The sequence below is a fragment of the Malaclemys terrapin genome, chromosome 10 (genome assembly GCF_027887155.1).
Source record: "Malaclemys terrapin pileata isolate rMalTer1 chromosome 10, rMalTer1.hap1, whole genome shotgun sequence".
Taxonomy (NCBI): domain Eukaryota; kingdom Metazoa; phylum Chordata; order Testudines; family Emydidae; genus Malaclemys; species Malaclemys terrapin.
The window spans coordinates 65484972-65506101 of record NC_071514.1 but is presented as its reverse complement, the minus strand read 5'-3'; the positions used below and the strand labels follow the sequence as shown (position 1 = coordinate 65506101).

Below are 21130 nucleotides of genomic sequence, written 5' to 3'. Positions count from 1 at the left end.
CCCAAGCCTCCTGCTTGCTGTGCCGGGGGTGAGGGGGGCTAATGTCAGGGTGTCCCCTTTCCCCCTGCTCCTACACCCCGCTTACCCCTTCTCCATATAGAGCAGGGTGGAGACACTGATGGAGAGAGACAGAGAGAGCCTGGGGCAGCAGCTGCTGTCTCAACTTCCTGATCCACTTAAAAAGACAATGCACTTAAGAGTGTAGGCAGTGTGCATTTCTCTCTCTCTCCCCCCTCTCCCCAAGGTGTGAGCATAGCAGACAGACAGACAATCTCCCCTCCCCTCCCCTCCGTTCCTGCTGCCTTGTAGAGTGAGAGGCTATATTAACAACAATGTGTTAACCCTTGAGGGCTCAGCCGAGTGCTAGTTCATCATTTAGCACAGGGGTTCTCAAACTGGGGGTTGGGACCCCTTAGGGGGTCATGAGGTTATTACATGGGGGGTTCGTGAGCTGCCAGCCTCCACCCCAAACCCTGCTTTGCCTCCAGCATTTATAATGGTGTTAAATATATAAAAAAGTATTTTTAATTTATATGGTGGGGTTGCACTCAGAGGCTTGCTATGTGAAAGGGGTCACCAGTACAAAAGTTTGAGAACCCTGATTTAGCAGCAAGGCATTCCCTGGGAAATATCCCACCTCTTCCACCCTCTAGCTTTACCAGCTCAACCAAGCTTCACAATCATCATAGCTGTGAACAGTATTAAATTGTTTATTTAAAACATATACTGTGTGTATATCTATATAATATATAGTTTTTTGTCTGGTGAAAAAAATTTCCCTGGAACCTAACCCCTCCCGCCCCCCCCCCCATTTACATTATTCTTATGGGGAAATTGGATTCGCTTAACGTTGTTTCGCTTAAAGTCGCATTTTTCAGGAACATAACTACAACGATAAGTGAGGAGTTACTGTACCTGTTTTCTGTGTGGAAGCTAAGAAATATGTGGGTTGTGTTTTTTTGTTTGTTTGTTTTTGGGGGGGAGGAAAAACTAGGGCCCTCAAAATAAGTAGAGCTGACACAGTTGTCTAATCTTTTTCAGCAAGGAAAATTGACTCGCGGTATAGTTTTTTGTTTGTTTTTGCTAGTATGTATGGATGCTATCAGTGAGGTTCTTTTAGAGCAGTGATACTCAGACCTCAGTGGTTCAGGAGCCAAATTAGCAATCCACATTACCCAAAAGAGCCAAGTAGTAAATGAAACAATGAATTCACACTATATGCTACATATTCATATTTAAACTGTATGATGGGAAATACTTAGTTTGTATTCTTACAGCAAAATGACTGACTACATATTATTTTATCAATAACAGTTGGTTAATAACATAGTAAAAGCATCCTGATTGGTTAATAGTTAAATCACATTGTGTTTTAATAGCATATGCTGCAAAGAACCGCAGGAGATGCATTAAAGAGCCACTTGTGGCATGGGATCCTCAATCTGAGAATCGTGGTAGTAAGAGTTTTACTTTAAAGCAAATGGATTAGGTAACAGTGTTAGAATTTCTGTATAGTCAGTAAAGGGGTTTGACTACTACAGTTGGAAAGTGGCCAATAATATTTAAATATGATTTAGAGGCTTATAATGTAAAGTACAACATTTTACTGGAAAATACTTGTGCCAGTCTACGCAATTAACAAAAGGCTTGGTTCACATCCAGTGCAGTATTCATTGTGCAGTGAGTTAATTTTGAGAGGCTTCAGTATGAATTGAAAACAAATGAAGTTTAAAAAAAAAAAAAAAAAAAAACCAGCAGACCACAAAAATTTCCTTTTTGTAGATGGTAAGAAATTTCTTACCATCTGAACTGTCAACAAAAGGGCCATTATGAATCTTGACGTCAAATATACTCTTAAGGCCATGTTTACACTCACCGGTAGATCGGCACTGCTGTGATCAATGAAACGGTGTCGATTTAGTGGGTCTGGTGAAGACCCGCTAAATCAATGGCAGAGCACTCTCCCATAGACTCCGTACGCCAGCTCCCTGAGAAGAGTAAGTTAAGTCGGCGGGACCACATCTCCCGTCGTCACAGCGCAGTGTAGACACCGTGGTAAATCGACCTAAACTATGTCGACCTCAGTTAGATTATTCACTTAACTGAAGTAGCGTTACTTAGGTCAACTTACCACAGTAGTGTAGACCAGGCCTAAAGTGAAAACTGCCACTATGGAGCTGTGTGTGGTTTTTATTTTATTTTTACTCCCCCACCCCCAGGCAGTGGGACAGTTTTGCAATGTAATGAGCACTTTCATTTCTCATTAGCATTATCAGTAATTAAGGGGACTCAAGACGTCACAGGATCCAGTTCTTAGAGAAGATGGTTTCCGAATCTCTTTAATATTCTGGATTTCCTCTAGCTATTCTAATATTTATTTGTCATACATTCAGAATCTTCAAATAACACTTGTTACTTTCAGAAAATTTCTCAAATGTCCTTTCCTTTAAATACATATTTTTTTAGGGTGCATTAGAATCAGATAAGCTATGCAAATTGGAATTATTTACTTTGGCCACAAGGATTAAATGATGATAGGGATGTCTTTAGGCATACGTCTGCATAGGGCACCCGAAAATTTTGGGCATCCCTTAGTCTTAGTGTCTACCCTCTTTCTATCCCTGTTCTGACCCTTTCTGAAGGCTTCCACAGCTGGTTGCTGCATCCTGGTGATTCTTACTCCGGAGGGGATCTAGTAACTTAAAAGTGAAAGCCTTCCAGCCTGCCAGACCTATTAGCACAACACTGAAACTGTTATTCAAGTGGTAATGAAGCCATTTAACAGGCATTTGCCAACCCCCAGATATATACTGTCAGTTTCTGAATTTACTGACAAAAACAGTTGGGCATTACTGTAATATTTACTCAGAACATGTTCGTATACAGGACCTTGTATTAAAATTTGCTTTAAAAATATTTCATTAGTGTGTTGCTGATGACGATAAAATCACATCTTTAAAAAATCCTTGCATAGATTTTTTTAGATGCCGCCTGCCCCTGCCTGCCCGCCCGCCCCCCCCCCGGGCTGCGAGCCTGGGCTGCCATCGGGCATAGGGGACCAGTTTAATAATACTGCGTAGGGCCCCATAAATCCTAAGGACGGCCCTGAATGATAGACATCTTTATAAACATTCCTTATCCCAGTAATGTAATGGCAGGTGTTAGTACTAATTGAATATTCTGTTTGTGATGGATTTTGTGCTGTGCTTAAGACCCGTGACTGTTTCATCCTTGGCATTCTCCCTTCTGCCTGGTTTCAGGTGGCTTCTACCACTGACTAGTCTCCATCATGGATTTTTCTTTTGCTATCTATGCTGTGGAGTGAATGGTTACTTTTTTTCTCCATTTTATTCTAAATATTGAGTTATATATATCTTTAATCTGGCACCCTGTTCAAAATGACTCTTTAGAAGGCATGACTGTGAATCGTGTGGCTTTTTTTTTTTTTTTTTCTTTTCAAGACACAATTTTTGGCAAAGTGGCCAGAAATTTAAAAGTGCTGGGCACACATGACCACTTCCGTTGGCATTTCTCTTCTTAGTACTTCTGAAAACTGGACCACTTAGCTAGGTGTCTACATTTCAGTTTAAAAGCCTAACTTTAGGTACTCATGTTTGAATACCTTGGCCCTAAGGTTTAAAGTAGATCTGCCTTGAGTCTTCTTGTAACTTTGTATGACATTCTGAAAACAAACTTTAAACTGTCAAATATTCTAAATGCTATCTGTCATCTAAAATATGAATTAACTAGGACAAAGTGAAATATGACTTGATTTTAACACAGTGCTTCCAGATACAACAGAGTATATTCCCCAAAACAATTTAAATATTCAGCGATGTTCTTTAATAGTTGACATGCTAATAGAAGTGTGGCCTTCAGTTTGTAAAACTACAAAAAATACTCAAACTGTAGAATCTGTAAATCCCACTTTAAACTGGCAAAGGCCTGTGTCTTTATGGCTCTGAATTCATCTTGGGTAAAATGATATATACCTTTGAACTCAGTTATTGGCAGATGTTTATAATTTTTATTTAAATGTAGGGTTAGAAGCACACTTTAATTCCTGTTTACATTTCTCATTCCAAACAGTTGTATCGCTTTGCCCGAGGTGTGTGTGTGTGTGTGTGTTTGTGTATAGAAGTATATAGAAATGTATATGTATTTTGTTTTAGGATGAAAGTGTGATAAAGCTGACTCAAGAACTTGCTCAGAAACTAGGATTAAAAATAAGAAAAGCATATGTCAGAGCAAGGGTAAGGAAGATTTTTTTTTTTTTTTTTTTAACCTCATTCTGAGTTTTTAATGTCCACTATATACTTACAATGACCTGTTTAATTGCAGCCAACTTCCTCAAACTCAGTTTCTGGAGAAGTATCAATTAAGGTAAGGTTCCACATGTTCACAGTATACATTGATTTTGAAAGAACTGTTTTCTGTATTCTTACAGTGAAGTGAAACTGTCCAGTTAACGTTTGGTTAAGATTCCTGTCTAACCTTGTGTCTGGTTTTGCCATGAGTATAATGTATCTTACTCAATCACATGATCACTTTTTTATCCAAGTTATCTTTGTACAAGAACTTCCTTGAATAAAAGTTAGTTAAAAATGATGTCTTTACTCTGTTTGGTCTTATTAATTATTCGCAAGTTCTTGCTATGTGGATACAGTTAACCATTGCTTTCTGTACTTAATGACAACTTAAGTACTACAGATGTCCAAGTGAGTACAATGGTTCACATAGGTTAAAGATAGCGAGTTGAATGCAGCTAAGACACTAATAAAGATGTACTATGAGACCTGCACAGATGCAGGGGTTAGAGGTATAAAGTCCACCTAAATTGTAAACAGATGATGATAGCTAAAATTAGTAACACATTACATTAGTAAACACAAACATTTTAAAACAACAAAGAGTCTGGTGGCACCTTAAAGACTAACAGATTTATTTGGGCATAAGCTTTCGTGAGTATAAACCTCACTTCTTCGGATGCATAGAGTGAAAGCTACAGATGCAGGCATTATATACAGACACATGGAGAGCAGGGGCTCTCACACATCACACCATCAGGGGCTCATTCACCTGCACATCCACTAATGTCATATATGCCATCATGTGCCAGCAATGCCCCTCTGCCATGTACATTGGCCAAACCGGACAGTCCCTCCGCAAAAGAATAAATGGACACAAATCGGACATCAGGAATGGTAACATACACAAGCCAGTAAGTGAACACTTCAATCTCCCTGGTCATTCTATCACAGATTTAAAAGTCACTGTCATTGAACAAAAAAACTTCAGAAACAGACTTCAAAGAGAAACAGCAGAACTAAAATTCATTTGCAAATTCAACACCATTAATCTGGGCTTGAATAGGGATTGGGAGTGGCTGGCTCACTACAGAAGCAGCTTTTCCTCTCCTGGAATTGACACCTCCTCATCTATTATTGGGAGTGGACTACATCCACCCTGATTGAATTGGCCTTGTCAACACTGGTTAACCACTTGTGAAGTAACTCCCTGCTCTCCATGTGTCTGTATATAATGCCTGCATCTGTAGCTTTCACTCTATGCATCCGAAGAAGTGAGGTTTATACTCACGAAAGCTTATGCCCAAATAAATCTGTTAGTCTTTAAGGTGCCACCAGACTCTTTGTTGTTTTTGTAGATACAGACTAACACGGCTACCCCCTGATACTTGACAACATGCAAGATTTTAAAACAGTTTATTTAAATCTAAACAGTAAATGAAGAACTTATCTTATTTTACTAAATGAACATCTATTAAGTTAGTCTCACTTTTGTTAATTTCAGTTTCTCATGGCTGCAGTGCTTGGGTTGCACACATTGCAAGGAATGCTTTTGTTTGAAAAGCCATATTTCTTTGATCTTTAATTGTGGAAATCTCCTGAATTCTCATAAATTTTAGCTTTTGTAAAATTTAGGTCAAACTTAGATTGATAAGGTCAACTTAAAAATGTATGCTTGAAGGGCCTTGTTGCTCTTCAAGTTGATTGATTGATTGTTTTACTTATTTACAGAATTCAAATTCTTCTGTAGAAGATATTGAGTCAGGTGAGTCTTCCTGGACTACAATATTGTTTGTTAATGAAAGGAAGCTAGATACAAAGTGCAGCGCCGATGTGTTTATCGTTGTTAAAAACTTGTAAAATTCTTTCTGAATCATTAATTGAGCTCTTCTGAGTTTGACTTCTGTGAAACTGGTATTATATTTCTGTCAAGTGTGTGTGATCGTACAAAGTGCATTACAACCAGGAAAGCTGCTTCCAAAGATGACTTCAGCGGTGTTTTCTCCCACATCACTTATCATAGGTTATAAGTAAACCATAGTGACTTGTAAAGGTGATACAGTCTCTACTTCAAAGGGTTAAAAAATATTTAAAAAAATACAATAGATATAAAGGCAGATCAAAAAAGTTTCTCAAGTCAGTCCATGAAATAACTTCACATATCACTTCTTAAAACAGTTTTTTTTTTTTTTTTTTAAATTTGCCAGCAAACTAAACATAATAGACTGTGGGGTTTTGAGGGATTTGAGTGAATGTTGTGTGTATATGCATAAGAGAATACAGGTTAAGGTGGCTGTGCAAACTTTATTTAAATCTCCTGACTTTGTTATTGTTCCCTCTTCTTTTAATATTGTGTTCTGATATAACTTCTGTAATTTGGAAAAAATAGTGCTGAGGGGATGGATGTGGTGTGGCAGAATAAAGCATAGCATATGATAATTTAGGCCACAAGTCTCCCCCTCTCTTCTTGCTTGCTTAGTAGGTCAAAATATGGAAACATTCCAATACACATCTGCATATTTCCAATATGCAATACACACCTACATATTTTCTTCTGAAGTTAATTGGTTAATACAAACCAATTGTGTGCTTTTCTTAACCATCTATATCTTTATTCTAAAATTAAATTTCTTTAAGGCAAAGCATTTTTGTGCCAGATTAAAAGTAGTGAAAGAATATAAATATTTTGCAGAACCTTGACTAAAAGTTTTGGTCTCTTTCCCAAATTACCTGTTTCAGATTTATCAGAAGAGAAACAAGAGACACTTTCTACTGTTTCCTCATCAAACTTTGTCCCGGAAGTGTCAAGTGACTTGGCTTCAATACCTGTGCAATCCATATCTTCCGTCATGCCTCTTCAAGTGGAAAAGAGTTCTTTGCCTTCTGCAGTGCTGGCAAATGGGGGAAACATTTCTTTCTCTATGCCAGAAGCATGTTTAGATTGTGGAGATGGAGATGATATTAGTATTGGAGAAGAACTTGATGAACTACTTGATTCTGTACCTGACTCAGATGAAAATATAACGGTAAACTTTTGTTTTTCATTTTTTCTGGAGAGGAATCATTTCAAATGAAATCTTGTTTTTAGTTTGAGTAAGCAGACTCACAACTAAGTGTGTAAACTATAGTAATGCCTATTCTATCAAATTGCACCATGTCTTTTGACTCTAATATGAACTTCTCAGAAATGTCATGTTTTCAGTTTCTTCTTAGAATAGTGACAGCATTATCAGACCAATGCTTATCAGGTAATAAAGATGAAGCTGTGTCAGAGATTGAGGTATTTAGAGGCAGTTCTGGAACAGACAGATATATTAAATAGCAGATCACTTAGATCAGATGGTGTATATCTGACAGTTCTAAAAGAATTTGAAAATGAAGTGCTGAACTGCTAACACAAATATGCAATCTCTCATAAAATTGTCTACTCTCTGATGTCCAGTTGAGCAGTTGAGGGGTGGGGGGTAACCTGCCCATATGTTGACATGTTAACTTTAGCATATGGAATTATTCTTGAAGTAGGGAAATACCATGTCAATTCCTGAACAGATTGTAACTGTAAAGTGAATAATAGTTCCTCCCAAAACAGCGTGAATCTAATCAAGATAATACTATTCGTATAACTTACTAATGAGGCTGTAGTAAATAGATTCTTCATGCAGGTTTAGTGGACACAATTTAGAATAAGGTTCAATTTTGAGAAGTGTGTGATTCTCTATCTAAAGGGCTTTTTAAAGCAACATTATTTAGAAGCCTTACTCTGAATATTTAACTTTTAGTATTTTAAAATTAAACTGAGAAATGTAACTTTCTAAATTTCTGAAATAGATATTGCAAAGTAAAGAAGTTCTAGGAAACAATCTACCATGTTAGAATACGACTTCTTAAAATTCCCCTAGATTTTTTTTTAGGCCTCTTTAATTTCTGCGGCCTCTTTTGTCTATGTATTTAAAGGTATTTAGAAACTAAACTCTCAGGTTCTGGTCCTGCAAAGGTTTTAAACCTGTGCTTAACTTTACATATTGTGATTAGTTCTGCTGAAGTTAATAGGACTATACACAGTGTATAAAGTTAAACATGGTTAAGTCTCTGCAGCGTCAGGGTCTAAAATAATTTAGACTAAAGTACTGAAATGCAAGATATTCTTCATTTTACCTTTACCTGTGCGGAGATGGGGGTTTTGTACTAAAACAAAGCAAATTACTGAAAGCTAGACTGTTGCAGACCACTTAACCTTTTTGAAAAAAAAAATTCTGAATGAATATTTAGTAAAAACATTTCTCTTCTTTTTTTTTCCAGCAAACCACAGTAGTCAGAGGACCCATTCCATCAGCTAGTGTAGCTCCTAATATAGCCTTCTCCACAACTTTGTTAGGAGCTTTACCAGTTGGTGCAGGATTTGTTCCAGCAGCCTCATTTTCAGAAATGTACACACAGCCTCTGGCTTCTTCTTTGGAAAATTTTTGTTCCTCTTTAAATACCTTTCCAATCAGTGACTCAAAAAGAGGTAAGGAATGAGTCTCTGTTTAATCTTAATTTAATAGGGAGTGAGAGAAGTCTGTGAATGGTAGCGAGAAGTTAGCTGTCAAAAAAAACATTAAAGGTTTGTGGTGAAATGTTCAGGCAATTTGACTTGCCTCTTTTTTTAAATGTATCAAATATATAGTCAATATATACTGTCAAGAATTAAAAATAAAGCAACTGTTCATGTGATATCTATGTAAATGTGTTGTAGGCGCCCTCTGCTGGTTCTGCATGAACTATTAGATAGATTTTCCTAAAGTTGTTTTGATGAACCTGAGAGGGAAGTGAATTTAAAAAAAAAAAATTGCTTAACACTGAATCTAATTAGGTGTAAGTGATGATTAATACTGAGATCAGTAATGAGCTAAATAAATAGGAAATATGCAATAAACTAGAGCTGAAAAAATAAACCCCCTTATATCAGTCAAAAATCTTGTAGTTGTACATTCTTTGTAGAAGAATGGCTACTGCAAAATTTTGGTAGACTCTCCCAAACCATGTCCACAACCAGGGATTTGAAAGTGAACTGTTACCTGTTTGCCCACCTTTTACATTCTGGACCTCTCTCTCTTCGGTCTGTCCTTACAGTGACTGCCTCAACACGTGATCTGTGAGGCTGCTATTAAAGTTAATCCACTGATTGATTAACTCAAGATGACTTACCTTGTTTTTCTGTCCAGAGACTACAAGGCACTTGCATGTAGTGGGAAAAGACATTGACCCCTGTCACCTCTATAGCAGGTGCAATTCTTACATCAATAAAATGTGCTGGGAGGGGAAATAACTGAAAAATTTGTTTCTTAATCACTGTCCAGATCTATCCAGAGATGGAACACCAACACTTAACAGCAATAATTCCTCTCTTTTACTTGTAAGTATCTTTACATTTTCTTTCACGTGGATTAAAACTGTAATATTTAGTCATCAGGGCTTAAGGAAGTTTCTATTTTTTTTTTTAATTTTTATAATTAATTTTTAATTCAAGTTTTAAATGCAGGGATAGCTTTATCCACCATTAAAATGTAGCAACCGGAGTAGGAAAACAGTAGCTGTTGAATAGTACACAGCAACTCTCCAAGATAGAAAGTTTAAAAAAAAACAAAAAAAAAACCCAAAAACTATTTTCTGAAAATCCAGAGGGAATTTTAGATGAGGAAATTGTATTTACTAGTGTCCTAGCCAATTTTTGATTTTGGTAAACTTTTTAGCAAAATGCAGCATTGAAGCTTAAAATGACCACAAGTGGTCACAACTGTCTGAAACGTTATCTCTTATGGGTTTGTCTGGACTGCAAGGTGGCAAGACAGCAAATAAGGGGCAGTATGGAACTGCAGTGGCCCACAAGCAGGGCAATAACAATATTGTGACTAAGACTCTCAATCTGATCTATATTGTACTTGCATCTGAAGCTCATGTATCTTATTTTACCCAAATGTCTACTCAGCAGTGGGTGGCGGGTGTATAGATGGCATAGAGTGGAGCTAGTGATTTGCATACCCTCAGTCCACCAGCTACTGCACTTCTCCCAATGCCAATGTGGGGTCTGGCAATGTATGCAGCCTGTAACGGGGATATGGGCTCCTTACCTCCCTTTTTCCCCTGTGTGGATACACAGCCAGGCTCGCAATTGAGCCCTATATGAAGACAATCTGATGTTTTGAGGAAAACTTTCACTAACTAAGTTCTAGTTGTGGAGATATTAAAATGAGGTTGACATATCAAGTTAAATCTTGTTTCTTCTGGCAGATAAATGGTCCCAATACTTTGTTTGGGACTGAGGATTACATGGGAATTGCAGGTCAAACTAGGAATGACTTTTCACATGTTTTTAGCAGTGGAACTGCTAACATATCTGCATCACTTGTTGGAAGAAACCCATTGGAAGGTACACATGAACTAAGACAGGCCTGCCAATTATGTTTTGTCAAAACAGGTAAGGAGCACAGGAAGTCAGTTTGATCTATAATTAAATACATATTTACTATATCAGTGTTGTAAATTAAAATGCTATTGGTTTCTAGAAGTGCTCTTGTGTATCATTTACAAACAGAATATGGATCTGAATATTGAGTCTCAAAAACAGTTGCAACCATTTTTCTACCTTTTTCTTGATTTCGTGGTCTTGTCCTAATGGGTTCTTAATTTCTAAAACCACCACCAATCACTACATGCTTTCCTCATGCTGAAGGCTTACTGTGTAAAGTCATTCACGTTCTGTATTCACTTTCCTCCCAACCCCCAGGGTACTCTGAAGAATGACACCTTTGCTCAAGACTTAAAAACTTGCAATACCCACTCTGGTCATGGGGAATTGAACAGCAATTCAAAGTACCTGGTAACCTTCACATCCCATCTGTTTTATTGTTCTTTCAAACTAATTCTAAATCATTATCGTGATGCTTCCAAACCTTAGCAATAATTATTAACTTCACTTTATTGACACAAATTATTAACTTCACTTTATTAACCTATTTTGGGCCATTCAGACAACTAATCTTTGAGGTCTGAGCTGTTGCTGTTACACAGCTGTATTCTAGAAGCAACTTTTTTTTTTTTTTTTTTCATAAAGACTAATCTTAAAATCAAGCACTATTCAGGTTATAGACATTCTGAAATACTAGAGCAATAAAACATATATAATATTTCTAAAATTACACTGACATATCTAGGGAATGGTTATTGTAGTTTGCAGTTTATTATCTGTAGTTTTTAATACTACTTTTGTTATTGTGTAAGGAGGATCAACAGGTGATTTTGAAATGCCACATATACCTGATGTTTAATAAAAAGCAGCAGATAGAAAATGCTGAAGGATGAACTTTAAGATGTATCCATATGTTGGCCTTTAACAAAGCATCGGTTTCTTCCCTTGTTTCTTTGCATCCCCTGCTTTTCCTATCCATCTCTGAAACCACACAGTTCCACCATGAACTTTTTGTTCAAAGAGAACCTGACAGGAATGCACCAGACTCTATTCTTAGTGGGTTATGGTAACTTCTTTTATTGACTGGTATGGACACTGAGCATTGGAAACTTTAAAATCCATTTGCTGGTATACATGCATTCTGAGTATTTGTGGCTTTGGAAGCAAAATAGACCTATTTTTGAACACTGTATTTAGCACATGACAGTTAAAACACTACCAACTAGACCATGGGGCTGGTATTGTATTCCTACAGAATGCAAAAGTTGACCTTTTACTTGAGGTTGTGTTCTGTCTTTGAATTCACTCTTTGGCTGTTCAAGTTTAATAAAAATTAAATATTTAGTTGACTGAATTTGGGATTTTAGTTGCATGGTTCTCAATGACTTATTAGAGATGGGCAATTAAAGGCCCAAAACAAATTCATGAAACTTTACCCATTTGAGCCAGCAAAAACAGAAAAATACAGCTGGTTATTTTCATGCAGAAGCAAAGGAAGACTGTAAAATCTTCCTAAAATTACCTTCTTTTTTCATGTTGAGTCTGGTCTTGTAAGTATTTGCATAATTTCCTTCTACTCTTCTCCCTCACCCCCTTATTTAATATTACTTTGGCTCTTCAAATTTATTGGTTCAAGTAAGAATTCTTAAGTCTGTTCACGCATTTCATATTTGGACATGTGCCTGAATACAAGTGCCACAGTTATTTGTAACTTATGTAAATGATAAACAATTTTTCTATTATTTTAGGGCCTAAGTTATTGGATTTCACTTACCATCCCAATTTAGAGCATAAGTGTAAAAAGGATATTCTAATTGGTAAAAGAAAGAATTCTGAAGATAAATCATGGAAAAAAATACGTCCAAGACCAACAAAGACTCAATATGTAGGACCATATTATATATGTAAAGGTATGTTTAAAATACGGAAGTCACATAGTTTTTACTGAATTAACAAGGAAACTTAACTTGTTTGAATACAAAATTAATTGCAAGGTTTTAATTCCTATACTGAATATAAAGTAATGCATGTGCATTTTTTGTTATAAAATGTAGAATGAAGCTCCATTGTTTATAGGTATTTTTAATATTTCCGAGGAGGTTTAAGTGAAACCCATCATGAAAACAATGTGATTATTTAGAGCATATACTTCCTCTAATTATAATTATTTATTTAAAACACATGAAAATGTATTGGGCTATTTCTAAATAGAGCAGACTCTAGTATCCTTGTGACCTTGGAGGTTCTGGACACTTAACGTAAAAGTAAGCATTGCTACATAAATTCTCGGTATGAGCCTCTGCTTATGACTTCAGGGAGCTGATTAGTTTATCACAGATATTATACACAAATTAACATTTGTATTCCCAGCTACAGAGAAGAGAGTGGATATCTGTGGAAATATTTTTCTGGTTTTTTTTGCTTGAAATAAAGAAGGACAGCTGGCGGCTGTGAGGATAATTGGGGTACACATGCAAGCTCTAATGGACAGTCCACATCTTCTGAGGCGTTCCAAATGTAGTAAAGCTATTTTCCGGCTATACTGAAAGAAAGACAGGAGACTCTTGATATGGATTTAATCAGGCCACAACTTTATTATTAGATGTCTGGGACTACCTGGCAGATAAAAGTGTACAGTGCAGGCAACTCCATGTTTATTCAAATAACTACCCGGTGCTTCCGGGTAGTTTCATCCGGGTCCCCCAGCCAATCAACGGTTTGGGCCTTGCCATCCACTCCCACTTGTAGGAGAATTAAGGTGGGCTTTAAGAAAGGGGGTTGGCTCCCTGCCATACCAAGCATAGGAGTCCCCAACTCCCCCTGTTCCATTCCTTTAACCAGCACCTCCTTTTAAGTCTTTAACCAGGCCATTTATCTGGTCACTGAGTGCCTTCCTTGTGGAGTTACCTGCACTGGACATCCACCCCACACTTACAAAATGAGTTGCAACATATAGCCTAACCACCTTTTCTCCACACCAGAAAAGGTCTACCCTGACACCCCCCCCTGGAGAATGTGGGGGAAAAACACCTCACTCCACTGAAGTTAATATGGAGGTGAGGGAAAAATTCCTTCCCTTCCCTAAAAAGGAGCAATTAGCACAATAGCCACAGCAGGTCCTAACCCAACCTGATATTTGCACCTTTAGGGGAGGGAGGGTGGGTGCTGCCTTGCCTGCTGGGTGGAGAAAAGGCTTCCCCTGCCCAGGGCTTGCACATTTAAAGCCTTCTGCCCCTTACATTCCCTGGGGGTGAGTCAGCACCACAAAGCTGATGACCACTCACCTTTTTGTGGCAGTTTCTGACCTCCTGCCTCCCCACCATAAAGCACTGCTACCTTAAGCCTGGACAATGTTCCCCTTGCTTAAAGGTGCGGTGTGGTCATTCAAAGTGAAGTTTTGCAGAGAGGAGTAAGACCAGAAGAGTAGATTCATTTACAACAGAGGTGGCTCTTCATCAGACTTTCTGAAATGCAGAGTTAAGATCTAGTGATGATAAATGTGGCTGTGTAAAAGCGATGTCAAATTTAACTTTTATTTCATGTCATCCTAGATGTTGCTGCTGAAGAAGAGTGTAGGTATCCAGGCCACTGCACATTTGCATATTGCCAGGAGGAGATAGATGTGTGGACTCTAGAGCGCAAAGGAGCCTTTAATCGAGAAGCTCTCTTTGGAGGAAATGGAAATATAAACTTTACTGTATCCCAACTCCTTCAAGAACACCACGGACTATTTATGTTTCTTTGTGAGGTGCTTCTTTAAAGGCATATTTGACTGCTTTTTTGTTAAAGATATGAAACAATTTTAAACAGTTTTTCATTTGACAGCTTTGCTAGATAGTAAGGTGAACTGCTTATGGAATGATTTGGTTCATGACTAACTTGTAGGGTGACCAGATGAGATGAAGAAAATATCGGGACACCGGGGGGAGGGACAAAAAAAAAAGCCGAGTGCTCCCGGCGGTGGAAAATATCGGGACAAAAATTGCGTCCCAACAGATATCTAGGACAAACGCTCAAAATCGGGACGGTCCCGATTTTATCAGTACTAACTTGTAAGCATTGAGGTGCATGTTGGATAATAGTTTGCACAGTCTACATCCCTAGTAGAATCTTTAGTGGTTTCATATATGAAACATATATTCAACTTTTTTCTTTAATCCCTTGTTTTTGTATTTCAGAAATGCTTTGATCACAAACCTAGAATAATAAGCAAAAGGAACAAGGATAATTCTTCTTCTTGTTCTCACCCTGCCATGCATGACTTTGAAGATAACAAGTATGTCTGAAATATACTCGATATACGTTTCAAATTAGAAGTACAGTAGTACCTCAGTTACAAAGGTTATTTGTAACTCTGAACAAAACATTGTTTGTTTGTTTTTTTTCAAAAGTTTACAACTGAACATACAGCTTTGAATCTTCACTATGTGGAAGAAAAATGCTGCTTTTAACCATCTTAATTTAAATGAAACAAGCACAGAAACAGTTTCCTTACCTTTACAAAAAAAAAAAAAGTTTTTTAAAACTTAACCTAGTAAAAAAATAAGAGATGTTACAATAGTACTGTACAGATGCCCCCTGGGTTACGCAAACCTGACTTACGCAAATCCGCACTTACGGAAAAAGTTCCGTAAGCTAGAAATAGGAGGGGTTTTTAATTTTTTTTTTTTTTTTTTGCGTTGTTGTCGGGTATACGTTTCCGACTAACGCAAAATTCGAGTTAGGCAAGGTGTTCCGGAACAGAAAGCTTGCGTAAGTCAGGGAGTGTCTGTATTGTATTTCTTTTCTCTTTTTGGTCTCTGCTGCTGCCCAATTGCATACTTTTTGATTTTTAAATTGTGTGTGTGGTTGACCAGTCACTTCATAACTCTGGTGTTCGTAACTCTGAGGTTCTACTGTAGTAGAGATTTCAAAGCATTTTGAATTCTAATTTTCATTCCACAGCTGCAGATTAGCTTTCTCCTCTTATTTGCTAGCAGTCTGGTAGTTTTGCTTCGGTAGTAGTAACAATACAGACTTTTTAGCCAACAAACTTTAAAAACATAAATTTTGCCTGACAGCATCTTTGTGCTATAGGTATTGCCTTTATCTTATAGGGGGAAACTGAGGCAAAAGGTTCTATCACCCGCAGATAGTTTGCTTTGAATTAATGCATTTGTTGCATTTTCTTATCTAAAGTATAGTCCTACATCATTAATTATAAAAGTGATGATAACTTCTTTTTCAATACTGAAGAAAACCAGTGATATTGATCAGCTACTCACATGTGTTTGAAACCATTAACCATCAGTGCCCCTTACTAAGGGCTTCTGTACCTGGCAAGCTACATTGGCTTAACTAAAGGTGTGACTTTAAACTGATAAAGTTAAACCATTACAAACCCCTCTTATGTCAGCTACAGTATGACGTTTCTTTTTAGCTTAAACCTGTTTCTATTTGACTTAAGCTAAACCAAAATAAGTTACTCTTAAACTGAAATAAGAGCATCCACATAAGGGTTTGTATCAGTTAATTAAACTGGTGCAAGTTTGTGTGAGGATAAGGTTTGAAAGCATATCTAGCTTCATTATTTTCTGAGGTAAATTGTAAGTTTAAAAAAACTCATAGACTCATAGACTTTAAGGTCAGAAGGGACCATTATGATCATCTGGTCTGACCCCCTGCATGCTGCAGGCCATAAAACCGTCCCTACCCCTTCCCTGGACTATGCTGTTGAAGTCCCCAATCCTGTTTTAGGTGACTTCAATTGGCAGAGACTCTCCTGCTAGAGATCCCTGCCCCATGCTGCGGAGGAAGGCGAAAAACCTCCAGAGGCTCAGCCAATCTGCCCTGGAGGAAAATTCCTTCCCGACCCCAAATATGGCGATCAGTAAGACCCCGAGCATATAGGCAAGAGTCTCCAGCCTGACCCCTGTCAGCCATTATACTATTTACCTACCATTGCTTGGTTTTCCTTGACTACTATGTTTTACCATTAAACCATTCCCTCCATAAATTTATCTAACTTAATCTTAAAACCAGACAGGTCCGTCGCCCCCACCGTTTCCCTCGGAAGGCCGTTCCAATATTTCACCCCTCTGACGGTCAGAAACCTTAGTCTAATTTCAAGCCTGAACTTCCCCACGGCCAGTTTATATCCATTCGTTCTCGTATCCACATTAGTACTAAGCTGGAATAATTCTTCTCCCTCCCTTGTATTAATCCCTCTAATATATTTAAAGATAGCAATCATATCCCCCCTCAGCCTTCGCTTTGTCAGACTAAACAACCCAAGCTCCTCTAGTCTCTTTTCATACGACAGGTTTTCCATTCCTCTGATCATCCTAGTGGCCCTTCTCTGCACCCGTTCCAGTTTGAGTTCATCTTTTTTAAACATGGGAGACCAGAACTGCACACAGTACTCCAAATGAGGTCTCACCAGCGCCTTGTACAACGGAAGCAGGACCTCCTTATCCCTACTAGATATACCTCGCCTAATGCATCCCAAGACAGCATTGGCTTTTTTCACCGCCACGTCGCATTGTCGACTCATAGTCATCCTGCGGTCTACGAGGACCCCTAGGTCCTTCTCCTCTTCCGTTACTTCTAACCAATGCGTCCCCATCTTGTAACTAAAATTGTTATTAGTCATCCCCAAATGCATCACCCTACACTTTTTACTATTAAATTTCATCCTATTTCTGATACTCCAATTCACAAGCTCATTCAAGTCTCCCTGCAGGATATCCCTATCCTCCTCCGAATTTACAACGCCTCCCACCTTCGTATCATCCGCAAACTTTATCAGCCCACTCCTGCAATCGGTTCCGAGGTCAGTTATAAATAGATTAAATAAAATGGGTCCCAAAACTGAACCTTGAGGCACTCCACTAGTAACCTCCCTCCAACCTGACAGTTCACCCTTTAATACGACCCGCTGCATTCTCCCCAGTAACCAATTCCTTATCCACCTCTGGATTTTCATATCGATCCCCATGTTTTTCAGTTTAACCAATAATTCCTCATGGGGTACAGTATCAAACGCTTTACTGAAATCCAGGTATATTAGGTCCACCGCATTTCCCTTATCTAATAAATCCGTTACTTTCTCAAAGAAGGAGATCAGATTCGTTTGGCACGATCTGCCCTTCGTAAAACCATGTTGTAATTTATCGCAATTGCCACTAACCTCCAGGTCCTCAACTAGTTTCTCTTTCAGAATTTTCTCTAACACCTTGCACACTACAGATGTTAAACTAACAGGCCTGTAGTTACCCGGATCACTTTTTTTCCCTTCCTTGAAAATAGGAACCACATTAGCTATTCTCCAGTCTAACGGGACCACCCCCCGAGTTTACAGATTCATTAAATATTATCGCTAATGGGCCTGCTATTTCCCGCGCCAATTCCTTCAATATTCTCGGATGAAGATCGTCCGGTCCTCCCAACTTAGCCCCATTAAGGCATTCAAGTTTTGTTTCTACCTCGGATACGGTAATCCCCCATCCTGAATGCCCCTCTGTAGTGGTGCTAGTATCCCTAATACCTTCATTGGCCTCATTAAACACCGATGCAAAATATTCATTGAGATATTGCGCCATGCCTAGATTGTCTTTAATCTCCTCTCCGGCAATAGTCTTCAGCGGTCCCACTTCTTCTTTCAAAAGACAAAAGATCCCACAGTGCTCCTTCTGTGACCTTTATATATGTATGAAAGTTACTGCTATTTAGACTACAATGAGAGCACTATTAAATATATGGGGACTCTACCGTCTGTAGGAAATAAATTTACAATGTTTGTAGTGTTTCTCATTCTAAGTAAAGTAAACACTGCAAATATGAGAGTAAGATAAATACTGTGAAGTCTTTTTTAATGCAAGCCTATGAATAGTTTAGTTATTGGACAGCACTGATTTCTGAGACATTTCTCTCCTGCCCTCCCTCTCCCCCTTCTCCGCCCCCTACCTCCCCCCCCCCGGCTTGGCCTGCAAATGGTTAATTTAGACCCTAATTCTGTAAACTGCAGACTCTGTTCCTGTTTAGAGTTCCATTGGTTACAGTGGGGCTTCACCTGGTCTTAAGCATCTACCTGCATCAATGGGCTTACAGGAACAGGACTTGAGTTTGGAGAGCACTTTATTCAAATTTCTTCTATTGAATTAAAAAAAAACTATAGTATAAAATTACTGAGTCGGGGTGTTTCCAGTGGAGTCCTGCAGTGATCAGTTCTTGGCTCAATGCCAGTCAGCATTTTATCTGTGATCTAGAAGAAAATATAAAATATTGCTGGTAAAACTTGTAGATGAAACACAGGTTGGTGAGGTAGTAAATAGAGGCTTGCGTATAGTGAGATTTAAAGTTCATTTCTTCCAGCTCTTCTTAGAGTGCTTGCTCATATCGATTCCAATTAAGGGTGGACACGCGTGCGCACGATTGTCGGAGAAATTTTCTACCCTAGCAACACCCGGTGGGTCGGCTGTGAAGCCTCCTGGAGTGGCACCTTCATGGCACTGGATATATACCCCAGCCGGCCCAGCGTCCCCTCAGTTCCTTCTTACCGCACGTGACGGTCGTTGGAACTGTGGAACTTTTGATGTTCTCCACTTTCCCTAGCGTTCTTTTTCCCCATAGTTTATATAATTGTTATTATAGTTAGTGTAGTTATAGTTAGTGATTGTGTACATAGAGTTAGGAGAGTGGGTTGGAAGGGGTTTTCCCCTCCTCCCCGCCTGCCTCTTGGGCTCATGCCCAAGGCTCCGGGCTTTAAGCCTTGTTCAGCCTGCTCCAAGCCTATGCCAATGGGCGACCCCCACAACTCCTGCTTGAAGTGCCTAGGGAAGTCTCACCAGGCTGACAAGTGCAAGATTTGTAAAGCGTTCCGGCCCCAGACCAAAAAGGAGCATCTTTGTCCCTGGTCACTGATGCTTCGTCCTTAGGATGGGGCGACCACCTAGGTGACCTCCGAACACAGGGTCTATGGACCGCAGCCGAACTATCTCTACACATCAATGTATGAGAACTGATGGTAGTGCGCCTGGTGTGTCAGGCATTCTGGGAGCGTCTACATGGGCGTTGCGTGGCCGTCCTCACAGACACCAGGGCCATGTTCTACATCAACAAGCAAGGGGGATCCTGGTTGTCCCCCCTCTGTCGGGAAGCCATTCATCTGTGGGAGTTCTGTATAGCCCACTCTAGCCATCTGATGGCGTCCTTTCTCCTGAGGGTCCAGAACACACTGGTAGGTCGCCTCAGCAGGTCCTTCCAGTCTCACAAATGGTCGATTGGTCCAGATGTCATCCACTCCATCTTCCTCAGGTGGGGATTTCCCCAGGTCGACCTGTTCGCCTCATGCAGAAATCGGAAGTGCAAAATGTTCTGTTCTCTCCAGGGGAGTTCCCCAGGTTCGCTGTCGGATGCCTTCCCGATCCTGTGGAAGGACCAGCTGTTCTATGCCTTCCCTCCGTTCCCGCTAGTCCACAAGGTCCTGCTCAAGGTACTCAGGGACAGAGCATGTCTGATTCTGGTCACCCCTGCGTGGCCCAGGCAACACTGGTACACCATGTTGCTGGAGCTATCGGTAGACGCTCAGATTCCACTCCCGCTTTGGCCGGATCTGATCTCACAAGACCACGGCCACCTCTGTCACCCCGACCTGCAGTCCCTCCATCTCACACGTGGATGCTGCATGGCTAACTCAGTCAGACCTACTCTGCTCACACTCGGTGCAGCAGGTTCTGATAGGTAGCAGGAAACCCTCCACCCGAGTCACATACCTGACCAAATGGAAGCGTTTCTCCTGCTGGTGCGCTCAGTGCGACACACCCCCTTTGCAGGCATCGGTGCCTCTTCTCCTAGACTATCTCCTATCCCTAAAACAGCAGGGTCTAGCGATATCATCTGTAAGGGTGCACCTGGCAGCCATTTCAGCTTTCTACCCAGGAGAACATGGTCGCTCTGTCTTCTCCAACCTGACGGTTGGTAGGTTTCTGAAGGGACTGGACTGTCTCTACCCGCAGGTGCGACAACCGGTCCCAGCGTGGGACCTTAACCTGGTCCTTTCCAGACTCACGGGACCCAGGTTTGAGCCAATGGCCACCTGCTCACTCCTCTGCCTCTCTTGGAAGACAGCCTTCCTTGTAGCCATCACTTCAGGGAGGCGCGTATCTGAGATCAGAGCCCTCACGTCGGAACCGCTGTACATGGTTTTCCATAAAGACAAGGTGCAGCTTTGCTCTCACCCTGCCTTTCTTCCCAAGGTGGTGTCAACTTTTCACGTCAACCAGGACATTTTCCTCCCGGTCTTCTATCCAAAGCCGCACGCTACACAGAGGGAGCAACGGCTGCACTCCCTCGACGTTCATAGGGCCCTCGCCTCCTATATTGAACATACGAAGCC

General features: G+C 39.7%; 1 protein-coding gene across 3 annotated transcripts in view; it reads left to right on the top strand.

The window, feature by feature from the left end:
- The window catches only part of ZC3H7A (zinc finger CCCH-type containing 7A), a 56062-nt gene that overhangs the window by 23601 nt on the left and 11331 nt on the right, over positions 1-21130 (top strand). For all 3 annotated transcript variants that reach the window (XR_008446543.1, XM_054042995.1, XM_054042996.1), the window contains exons 6-15: positions 4173-4253; positions 4342-4383; positions 6039-6072; positions 7047-7333; positions 8607-8814; positions 9647-9702; positions 10578-10764; positions 12504-12665; positions 14307-14503; positions 14934-15031. Coding sequence is in view for 2 of the 3 variants with exons in the window: in XM_054042995.1 (XP_053898970.1) it covers positions 4173-4253; positions 4342-4383; positions 6039-6072; positions 7047-7333; positions 8607-8814; positions 9647-9702; positions 10578-10764; positions 12504-12665; positions 14307-14503; positions 14934-15031 (1352 nt within the window). In the remaining variant the exon portion in view is untranslated. The remainder of the gene's footprint in view (positions 1-4172; positions 4254-4341; positions 4384-6038; positions 6073-7046; positions 7334-8606; positions 8815-9646; positions 9703-10577; positions 10765-12503; positions 12666-14306; positions 14504-14933; positions 15032-21130) is intronic.